Source organism: Hibiscus syriacus, unplaced genomic scaffold, assembly GCF_006381635.1.
Source record: "Hibiscus syriacus cultivar Baekdansim isolate YM2019G1 unplaced genomic scaffold, ASM638163v2 tig00111403_pilon, whole genome shotgun sequence".
NCBI lineage: Eukaryota > Viridiplantae > Streptophyta > Magnoliopsida > Malvales > Malvaceae > Hibiscus > Hibiscus syriacus.
This window is the reverse complement of record NW_024063083.1, coordinates 945,017-972,956: the sequence shown is the minus strand read 5'-3', so window position 1 is coordinate 972,956 and position 27,940 is coordinate 945,017. Positions and strand designations below refer to the sequence as shown.

General features: G+C 33.7%; 3 protein-coding genes and 1 pseudogene across 3 annotated transcripts; 3 read left to right on the top strand and 1 right to left on the bottom strand.

Annotated features, from left to right (window-relative positions):
• The first annotated feature begins 426 nt into the window (after positions 1 to 426).
• LOC120162684 (2-oxoglutarate-Fe(II) type oxidoreductase hxnY-like) lies at positions 427 to 3,749 on the top strand. The gene is made up of 11 exons (XM_039172790.1): positions 427 to 530; positions 689 to 881; positions 977 to 1,042; positions 1,524 to 1,575; positions 1,981 to 2,102; positions 2,317 to 2,417; positions 2,490 to 2,548; positions 2,729 to 2,785; positions 2,907 to 2,952; positions 3,209 to 3,288; positions 3,541 to 3,749. Exons 1-11 carry the CDS (start codon positions 462 to 464, stop codon positions 3,602 to 3,604), a joined length of 909 nt encoding a protein of 302 aa, XP_039028721.1. The 5' UTR covers positions 427 to 461; the 3' UTR covers positions 3,605 to 3,749.
• A 3,658-nt stretch (positions 3,750 to 7,407) lies between these two features.
• LOC120162613 (ethylene-responsive transcription factor ERF038-like) lies at positions 7,408 to 8,167 on the top strand. The gene has a single exon (XM_039172721.1). The coding sequence runs from the start codon at positions 7,462 to 7,464 to the stop codon at positions 8,122 to 8,124; it is 663 nt and encodes a 220-aa protein (XP_039028652.1). The 5' UTR covers positions 7,408 to 7,461; the 3' UTR covers positions 8,125 to 8,167.
• Positions 8,168 to 14,302: 6,135 nt separating this feature from the next.
• Positions 14,303 to 16,324, bottom strand: LOC120162658 (probable glycosyltransferase At5g03795). The gene is made up of 4 exons (XM_039172765.1): positions 15,906 to 16,324; positions 15,667 to 15,806; positions 15,243 to 15,591; positions 14,303 to 15,017 (listed from the first exon to the last, which is right to left on the bottom strand). The coding sequence occupies exons 1-4, from the start codon at positions 16,296 to 16,298 to the stop codon at positions 14,331 to 14,333; spliced, it is 1,569 nt and encodes a 522-aa protein (XP_039028696.1). The 5' UTR covers positions 16,299 to 16,324; the 3' UTR covers positions 14,303 to 14,330.
• Positions 16,325 to 21,309: 4,985 nt separating this feature from the next.
• LOC120162729 lies at positions 21,310 to 26,524 on the top strand (annotated as a pseudogene).
• The last annotated feature ends 1,416 nt before the right edge of the window (positions 26,525 to 27,940 follow it).

Below are 27,940 nucleotides of genomic sequence, written 5' to 3'. Positions count from 1 at the left end.
TTTAAGTATCAAAACGAAAAAAAGTAATAATTTAAATATTAAACTTGTAGTTTATTCATAAATTAATTAGCCCTCCAAAGTCTAGTGCCAACATCACCCACATAATAAAAGTTTCAAAGAAATAAGAAAGAGTGAAGGTTTAATTTTTATATTTTGGCATGAAGCAAGCGGTCTCGATAGTGAATGAATTGTTGTTATTCTTTGAGATCTCGAATAATAAAAAAGGTAAAACCTTGATTACAGGTATTTTAAGTTTTTATTTTCATATACGCAAGATATATTCATAAACATTCATGTGGACCAATAGTATTATTTAAGTAAATTTGGAATATAGGGATTAAATCCTAAATGAATGTATGATACAGGGACTATTTTGATAGTTTAACCTTTTGATAATATTAGAAAAAAAATCAAAATAAAGTAAGCAACAACAGAAACCACGAAAAAGAAAGAGGAAAAGAATGGCTGAACTTCCCATCATTGACTTGTCCTCACCAGATCGCTTCTCCACCGCCAACTCCATTCGTCAGGTTGTGTTATCTTTATTTCTTCTTTATCCATTTGCATTGCCAATATTAATCTTTAGGTAGTTGCAGTTTCAGTCTATTGATTTTTTAGCAAAGAAATCTCCTTTGCATAAGATTTGTTACTCTTTTCCCCCCAAAAAATAAATTTTGTTTCTGAGCAGGCATGCATTGATCATGGTTTCTTTTACCTTGTGAATCATGGGGTTGATGAAGAATTGGTTAAGAAAGTATTTAAGCAGAGTAGCAGCTTCTTTTCACTCCCAATTGAAGCCAAGATGAAGTTGGCTAGAGAGAATCACAGAGGTTATACACCACTTTATGCTGAAAAGCTTGATCCTAATTTAAATACCAAAGGTATTTCTATTTTATTTTAATTAATTTCTTTCTGGTTTAATGTGAAAGGTAATTTAAGCATCAGATTGATCACTTTTTGACTTCTTGGAAAACAGGTGACTCTAAACAAAGTTTCTATATTGGTCCACTTGCTGATGACCTTAATCAATGGCCTTTAGAAGGTATGTATGATTATCTTATACAAAGCAAGCATCTTGAACAGGACAGACGAATGATTTTATGTTAGAGGGCAAACTTCTAAATTTTAGGAGACGAACTTAAAAATTTTGGGAGATGAAAATAGATTATTAATAAAAAAATACTTAAATAATATGAGAAATTGAAATTTTAAGAGATGACAGTCCTGTCAGTCCCTCGGTCCATCCTTGATCTTGTACTAGTTGTCTCAAATAGGGATTCAAATCGCGGTCGTGTTTTTGGTCATGTCGCGATTGCGGCCATAGCGGACGCTATTGTGAGTATAGCGGGTATATCGGAAGGCAGCGCTACCGCTATTTCGCGGGCGCTATCGTGGTCGCGGACGGCTATCTAAAACCTTGATCTCAAACATCTTGTACTAATTTGCACCTTTTAAAAATAGTTTCTTCATATAAGAAGTTTAATTGAGTTATACTCAGATGTCTTTTGGCTTGGAAATCGCAGAAGATCTTCCATCTTGGAGAAGCACAATGGAGACTTATTACCAGAAAGTGCTGTGAGTCCCTGCTGTTTGTTCACATATTTGTATTTATGGTTCACAGATGAGAAATAAAACTCTTATTCCGAGATTAGAGTTATTCTTTGTTATAATACAAGCTTAGATGCTACAAATGATTTCATACATGTCTGGTCTCTTTATACTTCATTTTTCGCAAACAGGTTCTTACATAATTTGATAATTTTCCTTACCCTTTTTTTATAAATTTCCTTGTCATTTTCCCGGTTGAAAACTTACTTTTGAGTTCTGAATTCAACTTTATCTTGCTTGGAAACTTATATTATGAGACTTCGGCTGCCTCTGTCCATAGGACATTGTTCTACTAGCAGAAATATTTCAGAATACCAGCTTGTAGAAGAGAATGATTTCAAGACTTAAATGGTGCTAGATTTGTTTCCTCAGGTCTGCTGGGACTAAATTACTTTCTTTAATTGCCATGTCCCTGAAGTTAGAGGAAGATTTCTTTGAAAAAGTGGGCGCCCTTACTGAACCATATGCATTTATTCGTTTATTACATTATCCAGGTATGGTACCAATACCTGGCTTCTCTATATTTGTTGAAGTCGTTGATTGTTCTCAAGGTTTTATGGAGAACTTACCCCTTTTCTTCCTTAGTCTTTTTTGCATTATACTTCTATCTAAATCTTCCCATTTGAGTGAAGATTGAAGAGATGATTACAAGTTCAGAGCCATAAGACCTTCAAAATATCAAAATATGTCTTTCAATTTTGATGTTAGGGGACTTGGATTCTTCTAGTGAAGAAATATATGGTGCTTCTGCTCATTCAGATTATGGAATGATCACTCTTCTGATGACTGATGGTGTTCCAGGGCTTCAGGTGCGTTCCTTGTTACGCAAACCTTAAATTTTGTATTTCAACCCAACCTTGGTTTCACCTTTGTGAAAACAGATTTGCAGGGAGAAATCCGAGCGACCACAGGTTTGGGAGGATGTGCCAAGCATGACTGGGTGAGTACCATTAGTGATGGCAGTCGGCAGATTGTTCATGTAATCATTCGAACAAAAGTACTGGTTTGCAGTGCTTAATTCCTACATTTCAATCTAGTCCCAAAGAAAAAAAGGAAAGGTAAACAACATAGTTATTGCCTTTGTCAAATCGGCCTCTGAACATTGGATCGGAATTTGTAGGGCATTCGTTGTTAATATCGGGGACATGATGGAGAGGTGGACGAATTGTTTGTTCAGGTACTTCAGGCTTCAGCTGTCTGTTATCTTAAAAGGTTTTTGATTCCTCTCTCGGAGGGTCTGTAAAACAATAATGTCAGCTTCTTTGTATCTCCTTTAATCCTGTGACATGCATTTGCAGGTCAACACTGCATAGAGTGCTGCCACCAATACAAGAACGCTACTCTGTAATGATTCACCCTTTCCTGTTTAAGTAGATAGTTCGACATCATTTTTTGGGGGGGGGGGGAGTTCAGTTATGTTAGGAACAGTTTGTTGAATGTCCTTTCAAATTTCGTAAGCTTCATATCAAGATCTGTTCATATCTGATTATTTGACAGGGGCAAAAGATTGAAATGTCATCACCAGTCATTGGTTGATTCTATCCTTGTTCATTTGAGGGAGGCCTTTCTCTTGTATAATTATTTTTTGTGAACATTTCAGGTGGCATTCTTCTTGGATCCAAGCAAAGACTGTATTGTGGGATGCCTGGAAAGCTGTTGCAGTGAGGCTTGCCCACCAAGGTATTTATTCAACCGGCACTTTCAATGTTTTTGATTCGATTATAGTTAAAAACAACCTATTAAATGGAACATTTATCAGTTCACAGCTCATTTACTATTTATGAGCACATCCTAACTGAAATCTCAAAAGAGGTTGCCGTTTGTTAAAATAGAACTGAAAGAAAAATAAGACCTACCTTCTCTTGCTCATTTATATTTCATGCTATGAATTGCTTAATTTTTCTAGATTTCATTTATGTTTCTTACATGCAGATTTCCACCCATAAAATCCTCGGAATACCTCGAAGAGCGCCTTAGACTTACATATGGTTTGTAGTTGAAGTTATGTATGTATATTTCAAGCTCACTTCTGCTAAAGAAATTGTAGACATTGCAATCAATACTTTCACTGCTCCAGAGAAGTGCAGCCCTCTGTAAAAATCTACTGTAATGTAATAAACAGACAGATGAGGGTGAAAAATGTCTAACATTTGACAGAATAATCATTTTGCCTTTTATTCTTTTTTTTTTCTAGGTATTTTAGCCATCAACATTTCATTTTAAGTTAAAAAACTCTTATTTTAGACCGTTAATCATGTGTTAACTAATGATTTTCATCTATAAAGAAAATTTCTTGTCCTAAAATGAAACGTTGGGAGGCCAAAATGCTCCCAAAAAAAATAGTGGCCAAAATGATATTTTAATAAACGTTGGGGTTATTTTTAACATTATGTCAATATACAAATACTTCCCTCGAGTATTTAGTACATCTGCCTCTGCGAGTTACTATACACATACATGTTACATGTAGACAACTGCCTTTTTATCAACACTTTATTGCGTTTTTATCTCCCATATAAACTTTCAAATATTGTGTTGAATAGTCTATGATTTGCTGCTGCTAAATTTTTAGGATTAATTTTAAGGTCAACTACACATATGGCCATTTAATTATTCTTTTCTTATTTTGATAATTAATCTTTTAATTTTGTCAATCAGACCATTTAATTATTTAAATGATGTTAATCAAGTCTTCTACAGTTAACATTTAACATAAATATTGACATGACAATTAACAAAATTAATATACATTTGATCCTTAATATTTACACATCCTATCAGCTTAATCCTGGTTTTAATTTAATTCAATAAATATTTACACGTGTTACTATCTAATTGATAGATAAAATCTATTAAACTGGATTAAAATTATGGCCAAATTGATAGGTTGTGTAAATATTAAGGTTCAAATATGTAATCATACCAATTTTTTTAACAATCATGTCACTCCATTAATAGTTAATGGCCAATGACTTGATTGATAATAATCAAATCATTAGATGATTTATTAATAAACTTAAAAAATTGATAGTCAAAATAAATAAATAAAATCAATAGTTAAGGATCATAGGTGTACTTTACTCTTGATGTTGTTTGTATCATGATTTTGATGGCATATATGGTCTCCCTTAAAAAAAGCAGTCAATAACATCTTGGATTTTTTTTTCTTTTTTCTTTCTTTAAAAAAAAAAAATTTAGCTTGATTAATCGATTAATAAATTTGACATCGGTGATTATATCAGGAAAAAGAATTTGAGATTGTCTTTATGATAATATATTTTTGTTAAATGTATTACATTTATTTTCATATCATACTAAGAAATAATAATTAAAATAATGAGATCTAAAGTGAATCAGCAAAGAAGGCACGCCACAAAGCTTGGTATGTTCATGAATTTTCAACTGCATTTCCATTTCAGCAATAATTGAGTAAATGCATTTTCTTGAACCAAGGAGTCACAAAAGAATTTCTCCGTCCCAAAGCGTCAAATTTAATGCATTTCCCATTTATTTAATACAATAAATCTAGGATTGTATTCAGCAACATTTTGATTTTTGGTGTTGAACTTTTCTGGTAATCTTTGTTTCAGTCTCCATTATAGTGAATATGCCTCGAATAGGCACTCTAGTAGACCTGTTGCTTTTCTATACCTTAGAAAGAGTCCTTTTCAATAGAATGGTGATGGCAATGGGCAAAAACTCCCAGCAGGTTAAGTCTGCAATGGCACTGTGGCTCATGCTTGAAGAAATCGGATACCATGAACTCATTCGAATCATCCATTCGTACGACGACGACACCATCGAGGCTTTATTCAACGAGGCATTGCAATGCTTGGAGTTCATTCAGCCGAATGCTTCTCCACCAACTCATGAATCACATGACACCCCTGTTTTTCTCAGCCTTGTGGATGAGCCTATGAACTCCAGATTCTTTTACTACAATCGGGAGTTTATGTACAAGCGGTACGTCCACATTATGGAGACTGTTTGTGACAAAATATTCGGCCAGAATGCTGCTGTTGAAGTTGATGAATCTGGTTTAAAGCCGGTTGCTAGACCTCTTGGAGAGGGATCCACCCCTGGTGAGACAGCACACAAGGTGTCGAGTTTGAATCCGGGTGCGGATGAGTTTCGTCCGGGACAAACACCGGAAGATGCGAGGACGATGTTCCTAACATTCTCCAAAGGTCACCCTTAAGCCGGGAAGAAATCATTCACTTCTTTCTTGGTATGTAATTAAAGTAATTAAGAGGTGTTGCAGGAACTGGTTTAAGGTGGTTGGGTTTTGCATTGCAGGAACTGGGGAGAAGTGGTGGCAGATGTTGTGATTGAACACGTTGGTCATCCAGGGCAGGAACCTCAGTTCGGACGTATTGTCTTCACTTCTTCGTTGGTCATACCCATGGTTTTGAATGGCCAACCAAAAGCCAAATTCTTGGTCAACCGTAAGCATTTGTGGGCTCGTATATACGTGCCTCGCCATAGAGGAAGGACAAAATTGACTTATAACAAATAAAGCATACTACCAATACTATTGTCACAAACTTTGCTTGCCAATTATGCATTTAATCACCTATTGTATTAGTTCAATGAATGTTCAATTTTCATTTATTTCATTTAATAACCCTCAAATTTCTTTAAAAACATATCATTTTTAGAGTGATCTTCGATTTGAAAATATTGTTACTTGAATAATTGATATTCAAAGAGAAAGAAGTATATTCGGGCTAGGGCTAGAATAGTTATAATACAATCTATAAAGAATAAATTGAATATTTGTCATGGAAAAATTAAGAAAAATACATCATTTCATTAAAAGAAACACCAATAACAGTGTATCCTTACAAAAGGATCCATATTATTTTCGAGCAAAAGTAACAATGTTATTAATGTACATTAATCTTAGATATGCATGAAATGCACAGGAAGTTCCTCAACAATACAACTTTTCAAAGAGTATCCGAGAGGAGATAGACGAATTCCTTACAAAGAGAATGCCCCAGTTGAGTCATTAGTGATGGCGTTGAGTTCAAACTTTCCATTACCATCTCAATGTCTATAGTCTCTTCATAAGTCTATGGGTGTTTCAACATGTCGACTATAGACCCCTAGGCAATATCTTCACCTCACGCCCTTACCTCCCTGAGCGTATGTGCATCCTTGAATATTTCCTGGTTGGTAGGCTTGTATTGTATACAATTCCAAAACAGTTCTACTTGATCATTTGTATTAGAATTCCAGTGGATCCCTGTAATCTTCTACACAAGCCTGTCCCAATTCTGGCTCCCTAGGCTATAGTTTTATTCGATCACATCTTTGTATTACTGGAAAGTCAGGGTTAGGTATTTTCTTTCTTTCATAGAAGAAAGTGACATTAAAAAATTCCAAGACTCTCCGTTCAAACTAGAAGAGATGAACGACCTCTAATCATTGTAACTCATCTATTCCCATTAACAAAAATATATATAAATAAAAATATGTTCTCAACAAACAAATAAAATTTATGGGAACAACCCTACATGAATAATTCTATTACCAAGATTATCCTCTAAACAATATGATGAAATGTCAATACTTGAGACTGAAATGAGCAAATGAGAAACTAAAAATGCTTTAGCCAAAGGTAAAAACAAAAGGGCTAGATAAATATTAAGCATGCATTATTCCGGGAATGATCGGGGTGACAAAGTAACCAAACAGTACATCCATCTTTTATGACTTGGTCCCCAATGCATTGACAACACTCTTTTTAACTTTATAACGTGTCAAGCAATTATAAGAAGCTAGCTTAGCTCCACTTCTTCAAACGATGCCCCTCACATTTTCACTTCCAACTCCAAGACACTATCCACCATGGAAGTGCCATTTGATGCAGAGTTGAAGATTCAATCCTCTGCCTCTGTTTATTCTTCTTCTTCATCATCCCCTCCGGAGTCGACCGGACTTAAGTCCCGCAGAGCGAAAAATGCTAATGAAAGCAAGAGAAAGGTTGAAAATGATGGGAAACATCCAACGTATAGGGGAGTTAGAATGCGTCAATGGGGCAAATGGGTGTCTGAGATTCGTGAACCGAGGAAGAAGTCGAGAATTTGGCTAGGAACATTTCGTACAGCCGAAATGGCAGCTCGAGCACATGATGTAGCAGCTCTTGCGATTAAAGGCAAGTCAGCTTATCTAAATTTCCCTGATATAGCCCATCAGCTTCCCCGTCCAGCTAGTGCATCACCCAAGGATATCCAAGCTGCTGCTGCTAAAGCTGCCTCCCTCAGTTGCATGAAGAGCCGTGAAGTTGAAGCTCCGTCTCCGGCAACGACTGTGACATCTCAGGGCACTCACCAGTCATCTCTAATCAATAATGATGAAGCATTCATTGACCTCCCAGATCTCTTGCTGGACATGAATCTTCAAATGGATGAGTTGTGGAGCTCAGTCTCATGGAAACTCGCTGCTGCAACAGATGATGCTGTTGAAAGTGGGCTTGAATACGAGGAGCCTCGCCTTTGGGAATATTGCTAGCAAGTTCATTTTTTTTTCTTCAAAATTCGACCCCCAAGCAAGAGAAAGATGGAATATTTGTAGGTTTGGCTCAAAATTGTTGTTTACCCAAAAATCCCAACATGGAATTCTTTTGATATACTGAGAGGTCACTGCAAGTCACTGTTCATGATAACAGGAGAGCTTTCTCAAATGAACATTGTAAATATGATCAAATAACAAAAATAGGTGGCCAAAAGTTATTTCTTTTTCTATTGAATTATGACTTTTTACCAGCTTTCAGGTGATGTTGTATCTTTAACAAAAGTCTGCATAAATTTGCTGGAGCAAGGTACATCTAAGGTCGGAGTTCTTACACTATTGTACTTGCTGTTTTTGTTTTGTGGAGCACCAAGCTTCTAGGAGAATTCTCCTGAGATTTGATGCCATGTGAGCACATAATTGTTCATCAAATTTGCTAAACTTAGCAACAAGTATGACAGGGTCAGAGAATCCCATCATTTGCTGATGAATTCTTTTGTTATGTTATTTTTTTCTTTTAATTAAATATAATATCTTATTCTTAAAACCAACTTACCTGGCAGGAACATTTGATTTTTTACCCATATATCATCCTAAAATATTAAATATTAAAATAATATTTATTGTTAATTATTTATTCATTTTTATAAAATATGTTCAATATGATATGTCTTTGTCTACATTAAAAGGGTGCATTGAAGGATTAAAATATAAAAATAATATACTCAAGAGTGTTGTGGGAATAAATTAATTTTTTCTATAGTTGACTGTTCATGCCTTTTAGTTTGGACAGAGAATTATCTCCTGAGAGTAAACGACCGTTGGTTAATGTTGTTGTAATAAGAAAAAAAGTGGGTCACGAGAATGAAGAAGATGAGTGAATAGAAGTAGTGGAGGTTCTAGCCCCTCTCTGTGTCATATTGAGGGATATTTATAGTGACTCTAGTTTGATAATGTCAAACATAAGATCATTATGATTATTCGTAGGACAACCAACAAGATAAATCTAATCATTAAATCTTGAATTTCGTTCTGATAGATCACGTGAATCTATAAAAGATTATATCTATATAATATAGTTGACTCAGTGTTCGAAGGGTGCGAGCTCTTTAAAAGCTTTGATGTGAAAGTTTTAGATATAAAAAAAAAATTAAATAAGCTTTATTCAAAAAGAAAAAACATGTTTAATAGTTTTTATTTAAAAATTTATATTTAAAATATCTGAAAAAAAATAATATGTAACCAATATAAAATTCAATAATTTAAACGAATTTATTTTAATAAATAATTGATAATAAATATATTTTATTATTTAACTTTCAAAAAGTGATATATGAGTAAAGAAAACAAACACCTGACTAATGGAATTGAAAACATACTACAATTGGAACATGTGTTTTTGTAAATTTGAAGGGCTAAAAAGGTCAGGAAAAAGCTTCACATTTGCCATACATAGAAAAAAAATCTAACACAAAACATGAAATCTTGCTTTTTAGAAATTGATTGTTTCATTTGAAATGCGCAATTTTAACTTTTATACAAGGAAATAAGTTTTAAACAAGTGTCTGCATTTTTATTGTCTTTGACATCAACATTAACTTTAGTCCCCCACCATTTTAATATTAGACTTGATAAATTTTTTTCTTTTATTTGATTGGAATACATAAACAACTATGACCCATGAAGGGGAATTAGCTGTCCCAACATGGCTAAGTGAGGGATGGACCGAGGAAGGTCAGGAGTCACCCTAACGGTGACGAAACTTAGTGATAGAGTTTGGAAAGTCAATTTAAAATTTTAAAAGATTTAGAGGTTTAAATTAAAATTTAAAAATTTTGAAGGGTTCAGAGTAATTTTTTGAAAAAAAAAAATTGGAGTCTAACTTAAATTTTTTAAAAATTGAGAGGCTTAATGAGAAATTTTAAAAAAATATGGAAGGAGTTTAATTAAGAATGTTCAAAAAAAATTAAAGATTAATATAAATTTCTAAATTTTTTGTGGGGCTAAATTAAATATTTTGAAAATTTTAAAGGTTCAAAATATAATTTTAAAAAATTTTGGGGTTGTGATCCCCATTGAATTCTACCATTGCATCCCAAAATTTTAAATTATCAAATATTATAGATTTTTTATTATTAATTTATTTTATTTTTTCTAAAATTTTATAAATTTATATTGTTTCAAAATTATAAAAATTTACTATTAACATAAAATCATACCTCCATCGCTGTATTTATTCTCTTTGCTTGAACTCGTAGTCATACGTCACTTCTCCATCAAACATCTGCCCCATATTTATCGTCTTTGCTTTGAACTCGTAGTCATAGCCTCATAGGTCACTTCTCCATCAGCATCTGCCCATCCAAGGGCTTGCTCTTGTCCAATAGCAACATGAGAGATCGAGTAAAATCACCATCTCTTAAAATGGGTTAATCAAAATAATCAAGGAAAAGAATTATCTCACCGATTCCAAAATCGTTGAAGTCTTATCGCATTTTATTTGTGAAATTAAAATGAAAAAAGAAACATGTTTCATACATATATTCAGTTGAAGATAATTCAAATGTCTTTAATGGCCTCATCTAAAATATCATCATCCATGGACCACTACCATTTATTTGATTGTGGAGTATTGACAATAACCATGACAATTACTTTAGGGGACCTTCAAATTTATAATCATATCTAAATCTGTATTTGGGGGGGATATCTACACTGGTTTTTGCTTTGATTGTTTTTATTAAATAGAGATATTACATTATAAAAATAAATGTTGGAATTCAAACCCACATAAGACAAGATAATATGAACATCTTTGATCACTCAAACAATTTATAGTACATAAATTATTTATAATTTCTCTTGAATATAATTATTACGACCGTAAACGAGACGGAACAAATCACGAGCTACTCAAGTTTGATTTAATTAAAACTAGATCAACAATTGAGTCAAATAGCCTCAACTCGAGTTCTTAACAAGTCGAAGCGAACTACATGATATCAAACTCGAAAAAATAATATTTTAAGTTTTTAAGTTTTAAATTAAATTATTAATAATATTAATATTTATATGTTTTTTAAATGCAATATAAATTTTTTCATGCACTTAATGTTCAAGTTTAAGCTTGAGTTCAAGTTTCAATTGAACTAAGTTTGAGAATGTTTCGAGTTTAAGTTTTTCCGAGCTCGAGTCGAGCTTCAATTTTTTATTTCGAATTCAAGTTGAGCTTGATAATTTTAAACTCACGAGTTTTAAAGTCGAGTCAAACTCAATTTTAAACTTTTCGAGTCAAGTCGAGCTCAATTTTAAACTTTTCGAGTCAAGTTGAGCTAAACAATATGCAAACTCGACTTAGGAAAATACTTTATATTTTTATAGGTATTGTTGAGAAAATTGACTTAAAACGGTAAAAAAAAATTATATAGCATACAAAATATCTAAATTATTCCTAGCAAACATCGTAGGAAAATACTTTATATTTTTATAGGTATTGTTGAGAAAATTGAAACCTCAAATGCTCAAGAGAAAGGGACTAGCTATCGTGTGACCGGAGAATCCAATGTTCTAAAAGTCTAAGTAACATAATTAAATGTCGATTACTTAATTATTATTTATTTGGAAAATTCAATCCTTTGATACATGTATTTTATACATAAATATTAAATATTTTTAAGAGTAAAGTATACAAATGGTCCCTCGACTATAGAGTGTTATTTTATTGAATTTCTTGATTATTTAGGACATTATTTTGTTGAGTCTCATTACTATTAAAATTTACAAAATGATCACTCAACTATTTATATGGTCTAAATTTATCATTTTCTTTAAACAATTAACGGTCGTATGAGCTGGATGTTAACCTGCTAACTAGGAAAATGATAAAATCAAATTTTAATGATATTTATTGACATTATCATTTCTTTCAAACAATGGCTCGACATCATAATATTTCAAGCACTAGCTTGACGACATTATGTAAATAAAGAGTTTATTCATAAAATACATCTCAAATGATTATGGAGTCATATTTTATCATATCACAATCAACATATTTATGTTTAGTTCAGAAAGTCGTCAAGTTTTTAACAAAAAAAAAGATGATTTTGGAACATATGAATAAAACTTTTAATAGTCATGAGATTCAACAAAGCATCATTTTATAGTTAAGAAATAATTTTATAACTTTTAATAGTAAGATGATTCAATAAAAACAATTGAGGAACTATTTATGTACTTTACCAATATATATATATATATATATTAAGCTCATATGTTTGAGGTATAGAATTTACTCGAAGAAGGGATGAGAAGTCTCCAAATGGCATTGATTATAATGCATTATAATTTGTCCAAGTGTTTTGGGTGTCCGTACAAGAGAGACAAAATGCCCCAATCAACATGGAAAAGGCATGGCCCAAGTTGGCCATTGACAACCCATCTTTTTGTCTTTCTTCTCAACGTTTTGAGAAGAAAAGTTTAAATCCACCATACATCCCTAACTATGATCCAGATTCTAAATTAGTTCTTAAATTTTCAAATAATTTAGTTGAGTCCTCAGAGTATATGTATCGTATCAAATGAGTCCTTCTAACATCCTATCATCGGCTTAGGTTTTAAATGGCATTTTTTATTTTTTAAATAGTCTAGGATGATTACTAGATGGTATTTGTGCATAATATTTTTTAACTATTGACAATACACACACTATACAGACGTAACTACTCAAACCCAGAATCGCAATAGAGATTAGAGAACAACTCCTCCGCTTAACAATTGAGACCACTCAATGGGTTCATGTAAATAAAACTTAGAATATATGTATACCAATATGAATAATTTGGATTTGATATATATAAAAAAAACTGTCGCTAAAATTTAGGAGAACTATTTATTTTTCTAACATGTTAAATCCAAGCTATCAATGTAACATGCATGAACGTGTTTAAATGTTTATTCACATACTTTAAACATAGCCCGCACCAAATTTGAGTTAATTTTTAGCGCCTAATCTTATGTCCAGGTTGATAGAATGATCTGTTTGATACAATGCTGATATTTTATGAATCATTTTTAATGTTTTAAATTTTGGATTAATTTAGAATATAGACTAAGATTAGATATGTCTTATGTAATTAATCAACAAATATTTAAAAGTTTTTTTTTCCTAAAAAAATCCTATTGGTGTAGTATTATTGATCCCAAATTACTTTGGTAGTGCTTATTTTGTATTGATCTGTTTGGCTTTGTTTGATAGAAAGAATGGAAATAAGGAAGGAATGAAATTTTGTAAATCAAATTATTAGGATTCAAAATAGTAAATCAAATTTGAGACCTCTAGAGAGAACAACACTCCCTTTTACTACTGAGATAGCTCGATGAGTTTAAGGGGTGATTACAAGAATAGTATGTGTTCAATATCTTTCTTAATAATTGACAACGCACACACGTAGCTGCTCGAACCCAGAATCTAAAGGGAGAATACACTCCCTTTAACCACTGAAGCCACTTGACGAGTTTAAATATTAATAAAATTTTATTTGTTAATATTTGAGTTTTTATAAAAATGTGTTGTTTTTATAAAATTAATTAATCATGTATATATTATTTAAGTATCAAATCGAGTAGCACTATTAGACATTAATGATTAACGTTGTTTTGTGATAATTGTGCTGATAAGAGAAGAAACTCATGGTACGTTGTTTCTCTTGTATAATTTAGTTGCAATTGTTGTGGTCTCATTAGGACAGGGCTTTGCGAAAAAGTGAAAAAAGAACATGTCTTGATCAATTAATTGATTGATAATCTCCATTATTTTCTTTGAAGTTATTAATAAGGTTGATTCCTTAATTTTATTTTCTTATTTGCTTTGGAATTTTCTAAAAAGAAATGATTCCTTGTCGATCTTTTTTTTTTAAATTTTCAGGTCATTAAACCGTGATGTGGTCAATGTGCAGGTGAACAAATGATTGTTTGTGGTTGATATAATTGATTACATATATGAATTTACTCATGTATAGTCATATTGGTAAATGTGTTATTTATTACATCGAATGCATTTTTGGCATGAACCCTAGATTGGTTAAATGAGTGGCCGTTATTCTTTAGTGCCGTTTGAAACTGTCATTGCACAACTACGATACCCCCGCAATAGCACCTGTTATGTGGAAAATTTTTGAGAAAGTGTTCCCATTTATCAATGCCAGCTAGGACTGAGAAATTTGGATCTGGTTTAGCCTGTTGTACCATATGGAATGGAGTATCATGTGGAACATATCATATCTCATAGGACTGGGATTCCAAAGAAAATGCTTCTGCACCATCTTCACATTCATTAACATTTTGAGGTACCTTTTCAATGGAATAGCCAATAGAATCTCCTTTAGTCTCGGAATATCGATTTCAGCCACTGTCACAGAAAATGCATTCCACTCTAGGACTTCACTCAAAGGTAGGACAAAGTTATCTGCAATAATCACCGGCACACACTCGTAATATATAGCCTCTATGATCCTTGGGCTGTTCACTTCATATCCCATAGGGCATATGCAATATTTACTCGATTTCATATGCCGTATATAACTCATGTTTCTAGCAACTCGAACCGGCAAAGGACCGTAGATTTTCATGTCTTCATCCTTGTTTCGCCAATGCTTGACAAGTCTAGGACGGACCCTTCCATGCATCCTTCCAGCAAAGAAAGCAAGGATTGGACGTTGCGAAACCCGGATCCCGCCACCTATGTTTCTAAGAGGTCTACGCACATTTCTTATGGCAGTTTCCGGTAAAGACACATCCCTTCCAGCAATGAAATTCTCTTTCAGGTCAGCATTGCATAGAGCTTTTATGGTGTTATCTCTTAGCTCCATATGCCCTGTAGTTATGTAAGGACCCTGCAAATGGTTAAAATACAGTTCAGAGAAAATGACTTCACATGTATATTATATACATATATGAAAGTAGAGTCTATATGTTGGGATCAAGTGAAGGTTGTTACTGTCAGATGATCGAAGTGCTCCGTTCGCACTCTGACCACCGAAACAGTTACCGTGTTCACGAAACCTCAACAGTAATCAAAATGGCATTTCATCTTTGAAACAGAAAGAAGACAAGTTTACCCAATCATGGCAAGCAACAAGAAAATGATCTGATCCATGTGTACGGTTCCAAAAGGGATAGTTTGAGGCTATCATGTTGACATAGTCCCTTAGGAAGATTGTAAGTGGCTTTAGATTGTGCGAGTTGGGCTTATAAAGTGCCAGCCCTAGCTTGCGTGAACTATATGGAAGATAAAACAGATGAGCCTTTTCTGGGTCTTTTGTAACAAATTCCCTGTTTGCCTCCATTAACCTCATAAACCATCCTTCAGAAGCGTAGATGCCTACTAAATGGGGATGGTGAAAAATGGGCTTCTTTCCATCAGGGTAAATGTAAACTTTAAGTATCATTTCCATCAATTCATAGCTCCTTCAGACAAGGAATGTTAATGTATTATCACCACAAGCTAAGACAGTTGCGGTTATGAAAGTGAATACACCATACCTTTGGAAAATCGAAACGTTTCGAAATAACGGAGCATAGAGATAAGAACCATTGCCATTGTTATCGACTAATGGTGCATGCTCGATTTCTCTTTTAGCATACAGAAGAGCCTCATGAGATGACAATGACCTAAGATATCTCTGAATCAGACGTCATGATGTTGTAGTTAGATTATTATTACCATCTGCTGATCATACATTCATCGGAATATGAAACGAAAACGGCTCTAATATCTTCACCTGTAAGCTACGGGATACAGGTGTACGAGGAGGAGGGGGTACAACCTTTAGCGTATCAACATTCTGCCTCCTACGAACGCGTCTAGGTCTTTCTTTAGCTTTAATAGATGAGTTCAGTGAATCAAATGGAGCACTTGGGACAAGTTGAGTAGAGTTTTTTCTCGAATGCATGAAACCATTCAACGATCGGTGTGATAAGTTATCGATAGGAGAACGACCGAAGCGGATGTTACTGCGATAAGCAAGTAAAAAGGTTGGAAGTAGTATACCAGCTATTGACATTACTGCTCCGGCAAGAAACAACTTTGTCAAGTCAATTTTGCGCCATGTGAAACACCTGATCACTTCTTTAATCACAGCAATGGAAACATGTTTCAATCGTTTCTTCCCCATCTCATTGTGTATGATGATCTTCTTCAAACCTGATCACTTGGCCTTAACAAAATAGGTTTTCAAGATTTGATACCATGAGAAGCACTTGCTTGTAAATATTACAGCATTGGAATGTGATGGATCAGACCTCGACTTAGTTCCTGTCTCGTCTGATGCCTTTGATTTGCCAACTTCATCTACGCCATCACTTTGGTTAATGTGAGTTATGACCTCACCTGATTTTTTTAGGGTAAACTACATATTTAATACTTCAACTATTATTTTTGTTCTGTTTTGGTCACTCATACCTAATGTTATGTTTTGGTTTCATTTTGGTCACCTACCGTTAAAAAAATTAACATAATCGATAAGGTGGTATATTTTTTTTCAATGATGATATGATAACAATTAAGATCATTGTTAATTTATTAATGACGGATGATCAAAATAAAATCAAAACTAAACTAAACGTTAGTATGATTTTGGAAAAAAATAATTGGTGACCAAAATAAAATAAAAGTGATAATTGAGGAATTAAATGTGTAGTTTATCATATTTTTCAACTTCCACTATTGAAGTTATCGTTCCAACATCGATAAAAAGAAGAAAAAAAGACATTGTTGGATGGAAACGGTTAATTGAGTAACATGTCTCCAATTCTTTTCTTTTTCTTTTTATTTTGAGTAATTTTACCTCAATGTTTCTATTTTTCTTTTCAAAACAGATAATGTTGAAAGAAAACAGATAGTTGACTAACCATTAACACATGTTGTTGGCATGTCATTTTCATATGTGTTCAATTACTGATGTGGAAAATGCCATATATTCGCTTTGAATGTCTGACACATGCCACATCACCATTTTCGGTGACATGAAATATGTCACGCCAACAATAGATTATATGTAAAAATGTCGTGTTAATAACATGCGATGATTATTAGTCAATTAAATATTTTCATCCAACAAAGTTTATTTTGATAAAAAACTGAAATGTTAAGGTAAAATACTCAGAAAATAGAGAATATAAACTAAGCGTCTAATTGTACAAACATTGAGAGTAATTGTGTCGTTATGCCAAAGAAAAAATACCCAAGACTAAACTTTAAGGATGAAATCACTGCCCTCTCCTGTTAGCAATATGCTATGAGCTAGTCTTATGGCGTGAGTTAACGGTACAGGCTGTGTTTTGGCAATGGCCAAAACTCAGACCATTTGTATTAAAGCAACTTATTTGTCAAAATTTTCAGCAAATCAAAGTCAAAAAACTTGCTTAGTTTTCAGCCATTTGCTGATTAATTCACAGTAGAAATGAATGCTTGTTATAAAACAGCTGACAAGACAAGATGAAATGCATATATGAAACGTGAAAGCGTCCAAACATGATTATCAACGTAGAATATTACGTTACGAAGGACGATTGCCTCCACCCGTCCTACGTCGATCTATCTCTTTGTATGTATGTATGAATGCATGTATGCAAGAAAGAAAGGGCGAGGACAACGAGAAAATAAGATTATTTACCTGAACGAAGAGAGAAATTATTCTGGCTTGATGGATTGTGAATAAAGAAGAGAAAATATTGGAAAGTTTGTAAGAGAAAAAAAGGAAGAGACAAGACAGGAAGGTTTCAATGCAGGGAGACAGCGAGAGAAACGGTAACTGTCTTGGTAGTTTGCTAATGCTATGTATAGATATGTCTTTACTTTCTTTTCTTTTCTTTTTTTAAATTATTTATCTTATTTGGATAATGGTTAAAATGTGCTACAAGTCCACCTAGTATTTGTGCATTTGGAATTTAGCCCCTCTATTCTTTTTTAATTAAAAATTTAAATCCCTGTTAAAATATTATTGTTTAATAGAACATTATGTTAACATCTTTAAAACTCTACTGTTAAATTTAGCTACATTATAATGTCATTTAAATTAATATTTTTTATTTTAAAATATCACATCAATTTATTTAACAGAAGTATCTTAAAATAAAATATTTATAAATTCAACTTAAAGTTTTAAATTTAAAGAGTAAGAAAATTAAATTTCTTAAAATAAAATTAAGAGGACTAATTTGAAACATACAAAGAATACAAGGATTTGGAGCACATTTTAATCTAAAATATTGTGGCTATCTATAAGCTAAAATATGTCAAGAGGGACTGAACTGAATTTTAAAAGTTTTGTGGTGGAAGCAATAAAAAAATTACACTATAATTTAAAGTGATTCAACTTCTAAACCAAGTTATATATACTATATTAACTATTCACACTAAGTATTTCTCAAATTCACGAGATTTGCTCAACTTTAAAAACAATGTGTCACCTTAATAATTCTCCCAAATTTTATACCCAAAATCTTGATTACACCCTCTCCCGATCTCAAAAATAATTATAAATTTCGTAAATAAAAAATGTGTTTGTACAAATAAACTCTTATCCAAATAACATTTGAATATATTGACAATTACGTTAACAAACAAATTTATTTAATTGCCCATGTAAAAATTTCAGTCAATTTAATCTCTATCATGTTAATTTAAAATACTATATTTATTAATATATTTACTGATTACATTTTTATATAAAATAAATAATTAGATATTTTCAATCTATTCAAAATTTGACATAAATAATCTACATAAATAAGATATGAAATTCAACAATTGAATCTTAAAATATCAATTGAAGAAAATTTTATGTAGGTGTGTAAAACTCGCTTAATTTTATAGGGTAAAGTATACAAATGGTATCTCGATTATAGGGTGTTATTTTGTTGAGTCTTTCTACTATTAAAATTTACAAAATGGTCTCTCGACTATATGACACTGTTTGTTGAGTCCCTTGACTATTAAAAGTTACTAAATGACTATCCGACTATTCATATGTTCTAACTCGTTTTTTTTTTCGTTAAAAAATGACGGTCGTGTGAGCTAAACATTCACATTTTGATTGGGATATGATAAAATATGATCCCAAAACCGTTTGAGTTGTATTTTATAGATCGACTCTACGTTTACATTATGTCATTGAGACAATGTTTTAAAGCAACGACAATGTCAGTGCTTGAAAGCAACGACAATGCCAGTAAACATAATTAAAATATAATTTTATTACATCTTAGTCATCATGTTAACATCTAGCTTAGATGACTGTTAATTATTCAACAAAAAAGGACTAGTTTGGAATATATGAATATTTAGGTGACCATTTTGTAACTTTTAATTGTCTAGTGACTCAACCAAATAGTACCCAATAGTTGAGGGATTATTTTGTAATTTTTAATAGTTAAAGGACTTAACAAAGTAGCATGCTATAGTTGGGGGACCATTTGTATATTTTACCAAATTTTATATTAGTATAAGTTTTATGGTAAACTACACGTTTAGTACCTAAACCATATGTTTTGGTTCGTTTTACTACCTTTCATTTTTTAAAATCATACCTAACATTTAGTTTTTGTTTTATTTTAGTACCTCACCGTTAAAAATTTCACTGATGAGCTTGTTAACCACCATGTCTACAGTCGTCGATCATTGCATCAGTCGGTCGACAAAACCCAAACTTTTCAGCCCACACCTTTTTGACCACCTAAACGCGATTTCGACCTCCATTTCAACAGAAAAAGCCCTCAATCTCCCTAATTGACGACGGACTCTTTGATTTCTTCATCCTTCGATCTTCATGTTCTATCGTTTGATGGGCTTGAAACTGGACTATGCCAGTCGACTTTTTGTGTATTTAACAAAATTTTATATTTGTGTAAGTTTTAGGATAAACTACGATTTTAGTACCTAAACTATCAGTTTTGGTCCATTTTAGCACCTCACCGTTAAAAACTTCATGGACGAACTCATCGGTCACCGCGTCTACATTCATCGACTGTCGCATCCGTCGGCTGATGAAGCCCAAACTTTTGAATCCGCATCTATTTGATCTCCTAACCGCGATTTCGGCCACCATTTTAATGGAAAACGCCTTAATCTCCCCCCAAATAGATGATAGAATCTTCGATTTCTTTGTCATTCGATATCCATGGTCCACCGTCCGATGGGCCTGAAACTATACTATGTTGGTCGACTCGTAATTCTCTCTTGGTCCACCGTTTAAATGTGTCGTCTGTCCACCGAAGCTATGCCACTTCATCCCGCCCGTTAAGTTTTTAATGGTTAGGTACTAAAATAAAAAAAAAATTATGTATTATTTTTTTAAATGAATATGATTTTTTAAATGAAAATTTGATATAAAAATAGATCAAAACAAATAGTTTAAGTAATAAAGACATCTAAGTTTTAAACCAGCACGTGGGCCGCACGAGCGGGGCTTATGGCAGTCCATCCATATTATATAAATAATACTCATATTTTGGGAGGCCCGGATTTTCTGCGTATACTCTGACCGAATTCCCATTGATTTGTCTCTTTGAAAGTTGAAGCCCTCCACAAACCCTACGCCGTAAATATTCATGATGATGATCGCTATTCCTTTCAGTATCTCCAATCTTTGATCGAGGTTCTACAATATTTTAATATTCCCTTTTCAATATCGGCATTTCAGAATCGCCGCCTTCGAACTGCTGCGTGTTTCTTTGAAGATCGATCGCTGTTGGATTGTCTGTGGAAGACTACTTTTGGTTTGAGTTTTAGAAGATTTGAATCAGCGGAGAATTGATCAAATCGGAGTCATTTTTCTTAGTAAACAATCCAATAGATCGTGTGAATTTGACAATTGTCAATAATCAAGTTGATTTTACATAATTCCTTGTGATTTGCCCTCATATATTTCGAAACCTCTGGAATAGTTTACAAATTGGGAATATTCGGCTATTCTTTGCTAAAATCCTGGAGAATTTGTCAGAATAGATTTGTCGTAGAGAGAGCTTCGGATTTTGCATCGCCGAAGAATCACGAGTTTGGTTCTATTTTTTGCTAAAATCCTGGAGAAATTATTTTTTAAGGGCAATAAATAATTTGATTAGAATTTTTTAGTTAACCATCATCATTGTTATTTTTTTTTCTATTAAGAAAAGAAAGAAAGAAAAATGGCAGTTTATTACAAGTTTAAGAGTGCAAGAGATTTTGATTCAATTGCCATGGCTGCTCCGTTTATAAGCGTTGGTACTTTCAAACAAAAAATATTTGAATCAAAGCACTTGGGAAGTGGTACAGACTTCGACCTCCTCGTCAGTAATGCCCAAACTAATGAAGGTTGTGGTCTTTGCCCTTTGGTAGCTATTTTCAATTAAATGTTTATTGGTTTAACTAATTTTTTTGGGAGCAAATATTGCATTTAGTACCATGTACTTAACTACTTAATATTAAGGATCTTCTCTTTTGGTGTTTAAACTTTCTAATTGATTGTTATATATCTTCAACAGGATTGCCTCAATGTCAGATAGATTTTTATCATGGCCATACCTTCTCTTGTATGGGTTGTTCTAACCATGGCTAGTTTTCTGTCGTTTGAGTGTAGAAGCGGGTTTTAAATGTAAAAGTCAGCCAATTGGCTACTTCGGAACCAAGCCAATGTAAAGAATTGTGTTTTTCAGGGAGGGGATTCTGGTTTTTAATTAAATTTAGCATAAAACTGCCAGTTCAGAGTATAGTCAAATCTGTCTTTATGTTGGCTGACTTCGTTTCTTGAATAGATAATTAAATTGTTTGTCCTCATTGGATTAGTCTGTTTGTAGTGTTTTATATACTTGTTCTCTCCTTTCAATTTCAGAATATCTTGATGAAGCAATGTTAATCCCACAAAGTACTTTGAATTGATTCGCCGGGTTCCCGGAAGGCCTCGCATGGCCATTGTTGCTGTTCAAGAGTATTATCTCGGTCTTTTAGATACCTAACCTGTCAAATACTTAACTTTACTAAAGTTGTTAAAAGGCTGGTGTAGAAGGTTCAATTTACTGCATGAACTTGATATGTTGTGTGCTTGGATCTGCTCTGGCATGTACTGCCTTCTATTGAAAGATGGAACTTGATTATATGTCTGAGTTAAGGATTTGTCATGCTTCACAGGCCTAAGGTGGATAATCAGGCTGAAAATGCTCAACCTGAAAAGATTAACTTTCTGGTTGCCGAGTCATCCGTTCCAAAATATGTAAGCTTTTTCCCTAACATATTTTCCTCGAGGAAAATTGGTTTTTCATGCTACTAGTGTTTACTGTTGTGTATTTGAGGAATATTCTACTATCAGCAAAGGGAAAACATTAGAAATCTAATATCAACCTTGATTTTTTTTTACTTATAGCCTGAAGACACTGAATGGGATGAATTCGGAAATGATTTATATTCAACCCCTGAAGTGCTGCCAGTGCAGTCCAGCAATCCAGTTCATAATGCTCTCCCCACTAATAAAGCTGACGAAGAAAACATGATTAAGGCTTTAATTAATACTCCTTCCTTGGTCTGGCAGCGGTGAGAGGAGTGCTAATTTCTGTTATCGTGCAATTACAATCACTCGCGAGTGATGCAATTTTTTCATGCAATTCTAATTTATTTTCAATTGATTGTAATTGCACGATAATAATTTTTTTTATTCTCACGAGTGATGCAATTTTTTTTTGAATGTTTTGCTTAAAATTGCAATAATCGCGATTGATTGTAGATTGACTTTTAATTATGACATATTTAATCGTATAATACTAATGCAATTGGTTGTTGATTTAGTTGTTTTAAGGTGCATGATTGTTAATTGTTTCCTGAATAATCACATAGTATTAGAAACAAGTGTTGGTAATGCTCAATCCCACATAGTATTGGAAACACTATTGGGAATGGTATTTAAGGCTTGGCTTTCTCACTTCCTTATTGAGTGATAGAGAACAAGAGGGAGAAGAAGCCATTATCTGCTAAGGAAGAATGCCCGGATGTGAATGAAAAAGCTAATGACGTGAAGGTAGCTATTCCTCCACAGCAGGCCCTGGAGAAAGTTAAGTTTGTTAAACCTGCTGATGCATCTGAGGCTACGCTGGAATCAATGAGTGTGAAGAAACATGCATCACAAGGGATTGCCCCGCTTGCGGAGGAAGAATTGCAACAGAAGGTGGCGTCTGGAGAGGCAGGTAATAATTATTTGTTTCTTAATTTATTGATTATGTTTGTTTTGTTGGTTTGAAAGAAAATATTTAAGAATATTGGTACTAATCTCCTCTAGAAATTGGTAAGAAAACAAAGTACAGGAATATTCACTACCTTTGTTGGGTTAAATGGTAGAAAGAAAATTATTCAAATAATGACTTTTTCCCAATTATGCCATTTTCTATAAAATAATTTAAGTAAAAGATTAAATGGATTAAAAGGTATTTTACATCTTAATATGTTATATATTACTTTCATTTCCCTAGCTTTCCCCCAGATTGGGGTAAATAAAAATCCAGTGTTCTAAGGGAAAGCAAGGGATATTCGACTCCCTTCACTTTCTCTTGATTAAATAATAATAATAATAATGTCCAAAGAAGGGAAAGGTTCTTACTTTCCTTGCCCTTAAAACATAGGATTAGATGAAGTGGGGCTATTCTGCTCCGCGGCTGCCTTAGTACCATTCCTCTTCTTGAAAGATTGTGGCTAGGTTGCCTTTTTTGAAAAGAATATTCTGGTGGTTATATTAACATGCATTCTTCAGGTAGTAACTTTTTATGTGGTCTTTCATGTTTCATCTTGCACACGTAGTTGGATGGATGTTGGTGTGTATAATAGAGATTAGTTTTCCTTCTATAGTGGGAATGAGGCAATAAATGGATTGAGTTTTAATTTTGATGCTTTGCTTCTCCAGGAAAGAAAAAGAAGGTCCGTTTGCTATCTAATGGTAGGTCTACAGCCCTTTTTTCATATTTTATGTTGCATGTGAGATTTATAAAATCATCAAGAATGTTTAACCGGAATCTGATTCTTTTTGCCCTATAGGCTTGCATTGGAAACCCCATCAGGATCTTGCTGCTGAGAACTATATGGTGTCTATGGGTCCTTCGGCCTATAACTCTTACTGGACTGGTATGCATCCAGGAATTGATGGGTTTATGGGTCCCTATGCTGGTGGGATGCATTATATGGGGGGCTATGGACTAGGTCCAATGGACATGCCATTTGGAGGTGTCATGCCTCCAGATCCTTTTGGTGCTCAGGGGTACATGTTTCCTCCTGTCCCACTTCAAAGGTATGGAGTAATATTTGTTAAGTAGCCTGTTTGTTTATACCGGTTGCAAGTTTATTGCTTGGGTGTATGCATGGAATATATCTGTTTTAACTTCATAAGCAATTTGATACTATTTTGACATCTATGGTCCGAGTCCCACGGAGGGCATTTCATAATTCGGAGGTCTCCTACGGAAGCTGCTCTCAACCTGGTGTTGGGGGCAGCCTACTATCTTACCTCTCCCTTACCCCATACATATGGGAAAAAAGGGACATCCATTTATGGTCCGACAAGCTTTGGTCTGAATGTTTAATAGAGATCTTGCTGTATTTGGAATGGGTATGAATGTATACACACCAAATATGAGTAGAAAGGAATTTGAGCTCAACAAGCTGATTTGCGGAGGCAGCTTGAAAATCAGAGAGGAAGTGAAAGGTACTGAACATGCTCTCATTCTAAGGTTACCATGTACACTAATTGTTCACTTACAACTTTCAACTAACGTGGGAATAATATGTTTCTTGTTATTTTCAAATATGGATTTTGCACGCTTAAATGGCTTATTAACTATTTTCTAAAATTGTTGCAGGGATTTATCCAGAGGTCGGGAATTCAGTGGAGAAGTGAGTAGAAGCAGTGATTTTTTTTTATTAAAATCAAAACCTGTATGTATCCACTATTTCCCTACTTCCTATTTCTGGTTTTACACATATGCTTCCACTTATTGACATTGGGAAGACAAAAGAATATTATAAAACTTAACATTTCTACCGGAATTTATTCTTTCTTCTTTTTCCTGCAAAGTTTTATGGTGATTTACATTGGAAAAGGATAAGAACATGGAGTAGTTGAGGGTTGCACGGTTTAAGCATTGTATTGGTGTCATTTTGCTGCCTTCTGATACCATAGTATCTATGCTACTATATATGTGCTTTATTCTCTGTTTCTTTAAGACAATTTATGCTGTTTGTCGAGTTTTTAATGAAGTAGAAGTGATATACTTTAAACCTCGAAGCCATCCTGAGGTCTTCTGTTAATTGTGCCAAATCTTATTGGGGTTTGAAGTATACCTCCTCTGCAAAATGAAAAACGTAAAGCGCAGACTTGTCCTTTTAAGTTGCTAGCTGAAGTTCCCTTCTAGTTCATCCTGTTTGTTTGTCCCTTGCTGGTATTTCCAAAATTAATTTGTAATTATTCTGTACTTTCCATCTGCTATTCTCAAGCTCCTCTAGGCTTTTCATCTACCATTGCTCTTACGTTTTGCTGTTCTATTTCTATACTCAAAATGAACACGAGAAATATGCTTCTGGTCGCTATTCATGAAATTCTACTATAAGATTCTATCGTCCTACTATTACCAGTCATGCTCATGTCCAGTGTCAATGACATGGGAAAAATAAAATGGTCTCAGTCTCGAGTCAGGGTGGATAGCAAGTCAAAAAGAATTCTTAAGTTCTTTTAGTTGCTCAATTTGTTTGGTGCAATGAGACAGATTTAACTTGATCATTCCAATCATGATTGCTTGCTGCAGAAACCTACCTCACAAATGTTTGGTAGTGACCAACTTTCCTTTCGGGACCATGAAGCACCTCCCCGCCTTGAAAAGAGAAAACCTGAGCAACATCATCAACGTGATCACCATAGATTTGAATCTTCCAAGCTTGGCACCACATCCACGACAGCTACAGAAGCAACGGATAAGAGCCAAAAATCAAGTGTGTTTTCTCACATTAGCTTTGTGGAAGAACAAAGCAAGAAGCGCAGACTACCTTCAGATGCACCTGCATCTTCCGGCCATCACAAGTCAAATTCCAACGGATACTATGATGACTACAAGACTAGTTTATCAGACACCAAGGCAATTTCTGGTACTAGCAGCGGTGGTAGGAAGAACAATCGTAGCGATGCTGTAGATTAGGAAACTAGTGATGATGATAGACATTTTGAAAGGAAGCCCTCAAGGTATTCACACTCGAGAAGATCCAATGAACGAGAGCGTAGCAGCTATAATAAACAGAGATAGGAGGTAGTAATAGAGTTTGTATCGCTGTGGATGCTCGAAAGCTATGGCGATCGCTCTGAGGCTATTGAAAGCTACTTTGGAGCATTATGTTACGTTATAAGCGTACAATGATTATAATATAAAGGCTCTTTGCTTGCCCTGCCTTTTACAGTCCATAATTCTAGAATTATTGTGGTTCTATATTTTTTTTGGGTTATGACTCGTGGAAACAAAGTTTGATATGTATATAAAACCGTACAACATTAATATAAATTATATTAGAAACTATGATATAATCTAAAAATATTCTTACGATCAGATCACCAATTATATGTTTTAAAGTTATTGCTTCGAATAAATTATTAAATTCTTTTTTGAAATTCATATTTTAAATAACTCTTTTTTTGAAATAAAAGAAGGATAATCATACGTATAATATAATGGCCTAGAAGAACCTAAGGCGTAGTGCGTAAGGTCATGGGCAACAACATTGGTGGATCGTCAGATGCAGTGGACACGAATGTAACGATGCTCATGAAGATACGTGCCTCAACAAGATGGAAGACAAGCACAGAGACATGTCAATGTGAGGAGACACCAGTTGTCGAACCACATTTAATATCATGAGGATAATCCAATTCGATCGCTGATTGAATATCGTGAGTGAGGGCATTCGCCTCTACGACACCAGCATTGCAAAGGCTGCAAATCAAAATAGTGTGGCCTGCCACTACCAATCCACGGTTATCCCGAGCCAGGAGGCCAATAGCGGAGTTTCCTGCAGCAATCGGATAGGCACCGTCGACATTTATCTTAAGGGTGTGCACAGGGGAGTTAATATAGCGTGATGCCTGGGATGAGGTTGTTGATGAAGTCGAGACCAAGGTGACTGAAGCAGTCGAAAAGGTCGACTGGAGTGCCCTTGCTTGCTGCAATTAAATAAAATTTGGAGTAAATTATGATTGCCGATATAATATAAAAGACACAGTTAGGCCTCTGAACTTGGCCTACTTGATTGTTATAAAATAGGCCAATATTTAAATACTTGATTGTTATAAAAGAGGCCAATATTTGAATATGACTTAATATAAAAATAAGTATCTAAATTTTAGATTTTTTTGGGAGATTTGGAGTTATTTTGCAATTTTAAAAAAAAATTGGGGTTTTTTTATAAATAAATTGAACTTTTTTAATTTTTTCTTTAAAAACAATATTTTTATTTTAAAAATTTAGAAAATTAAAAAATATAACAGTCAACACATAAAAATTTAACGAAAAAATATTATATAATTATTTTTTAAAAATTTTAAACACTAAAATATTTTTTAAGACAAAATTTAGTCACATATTTTTTGTATTAAGCCTTTAAATATTGAGGCAGGCTGAGCATATTAATGAAAAGGTACGGCCCAGATTTAGAGTGTCCAATCAGGCTCGTCCTCGTTATTTACCGCAGTCTCGGTTCTTTCCTTCATTAAGCAAAATCCCTAGTCTCTCTCTACGCAACTCCATAATGGCTACTCCTTCAATCTCA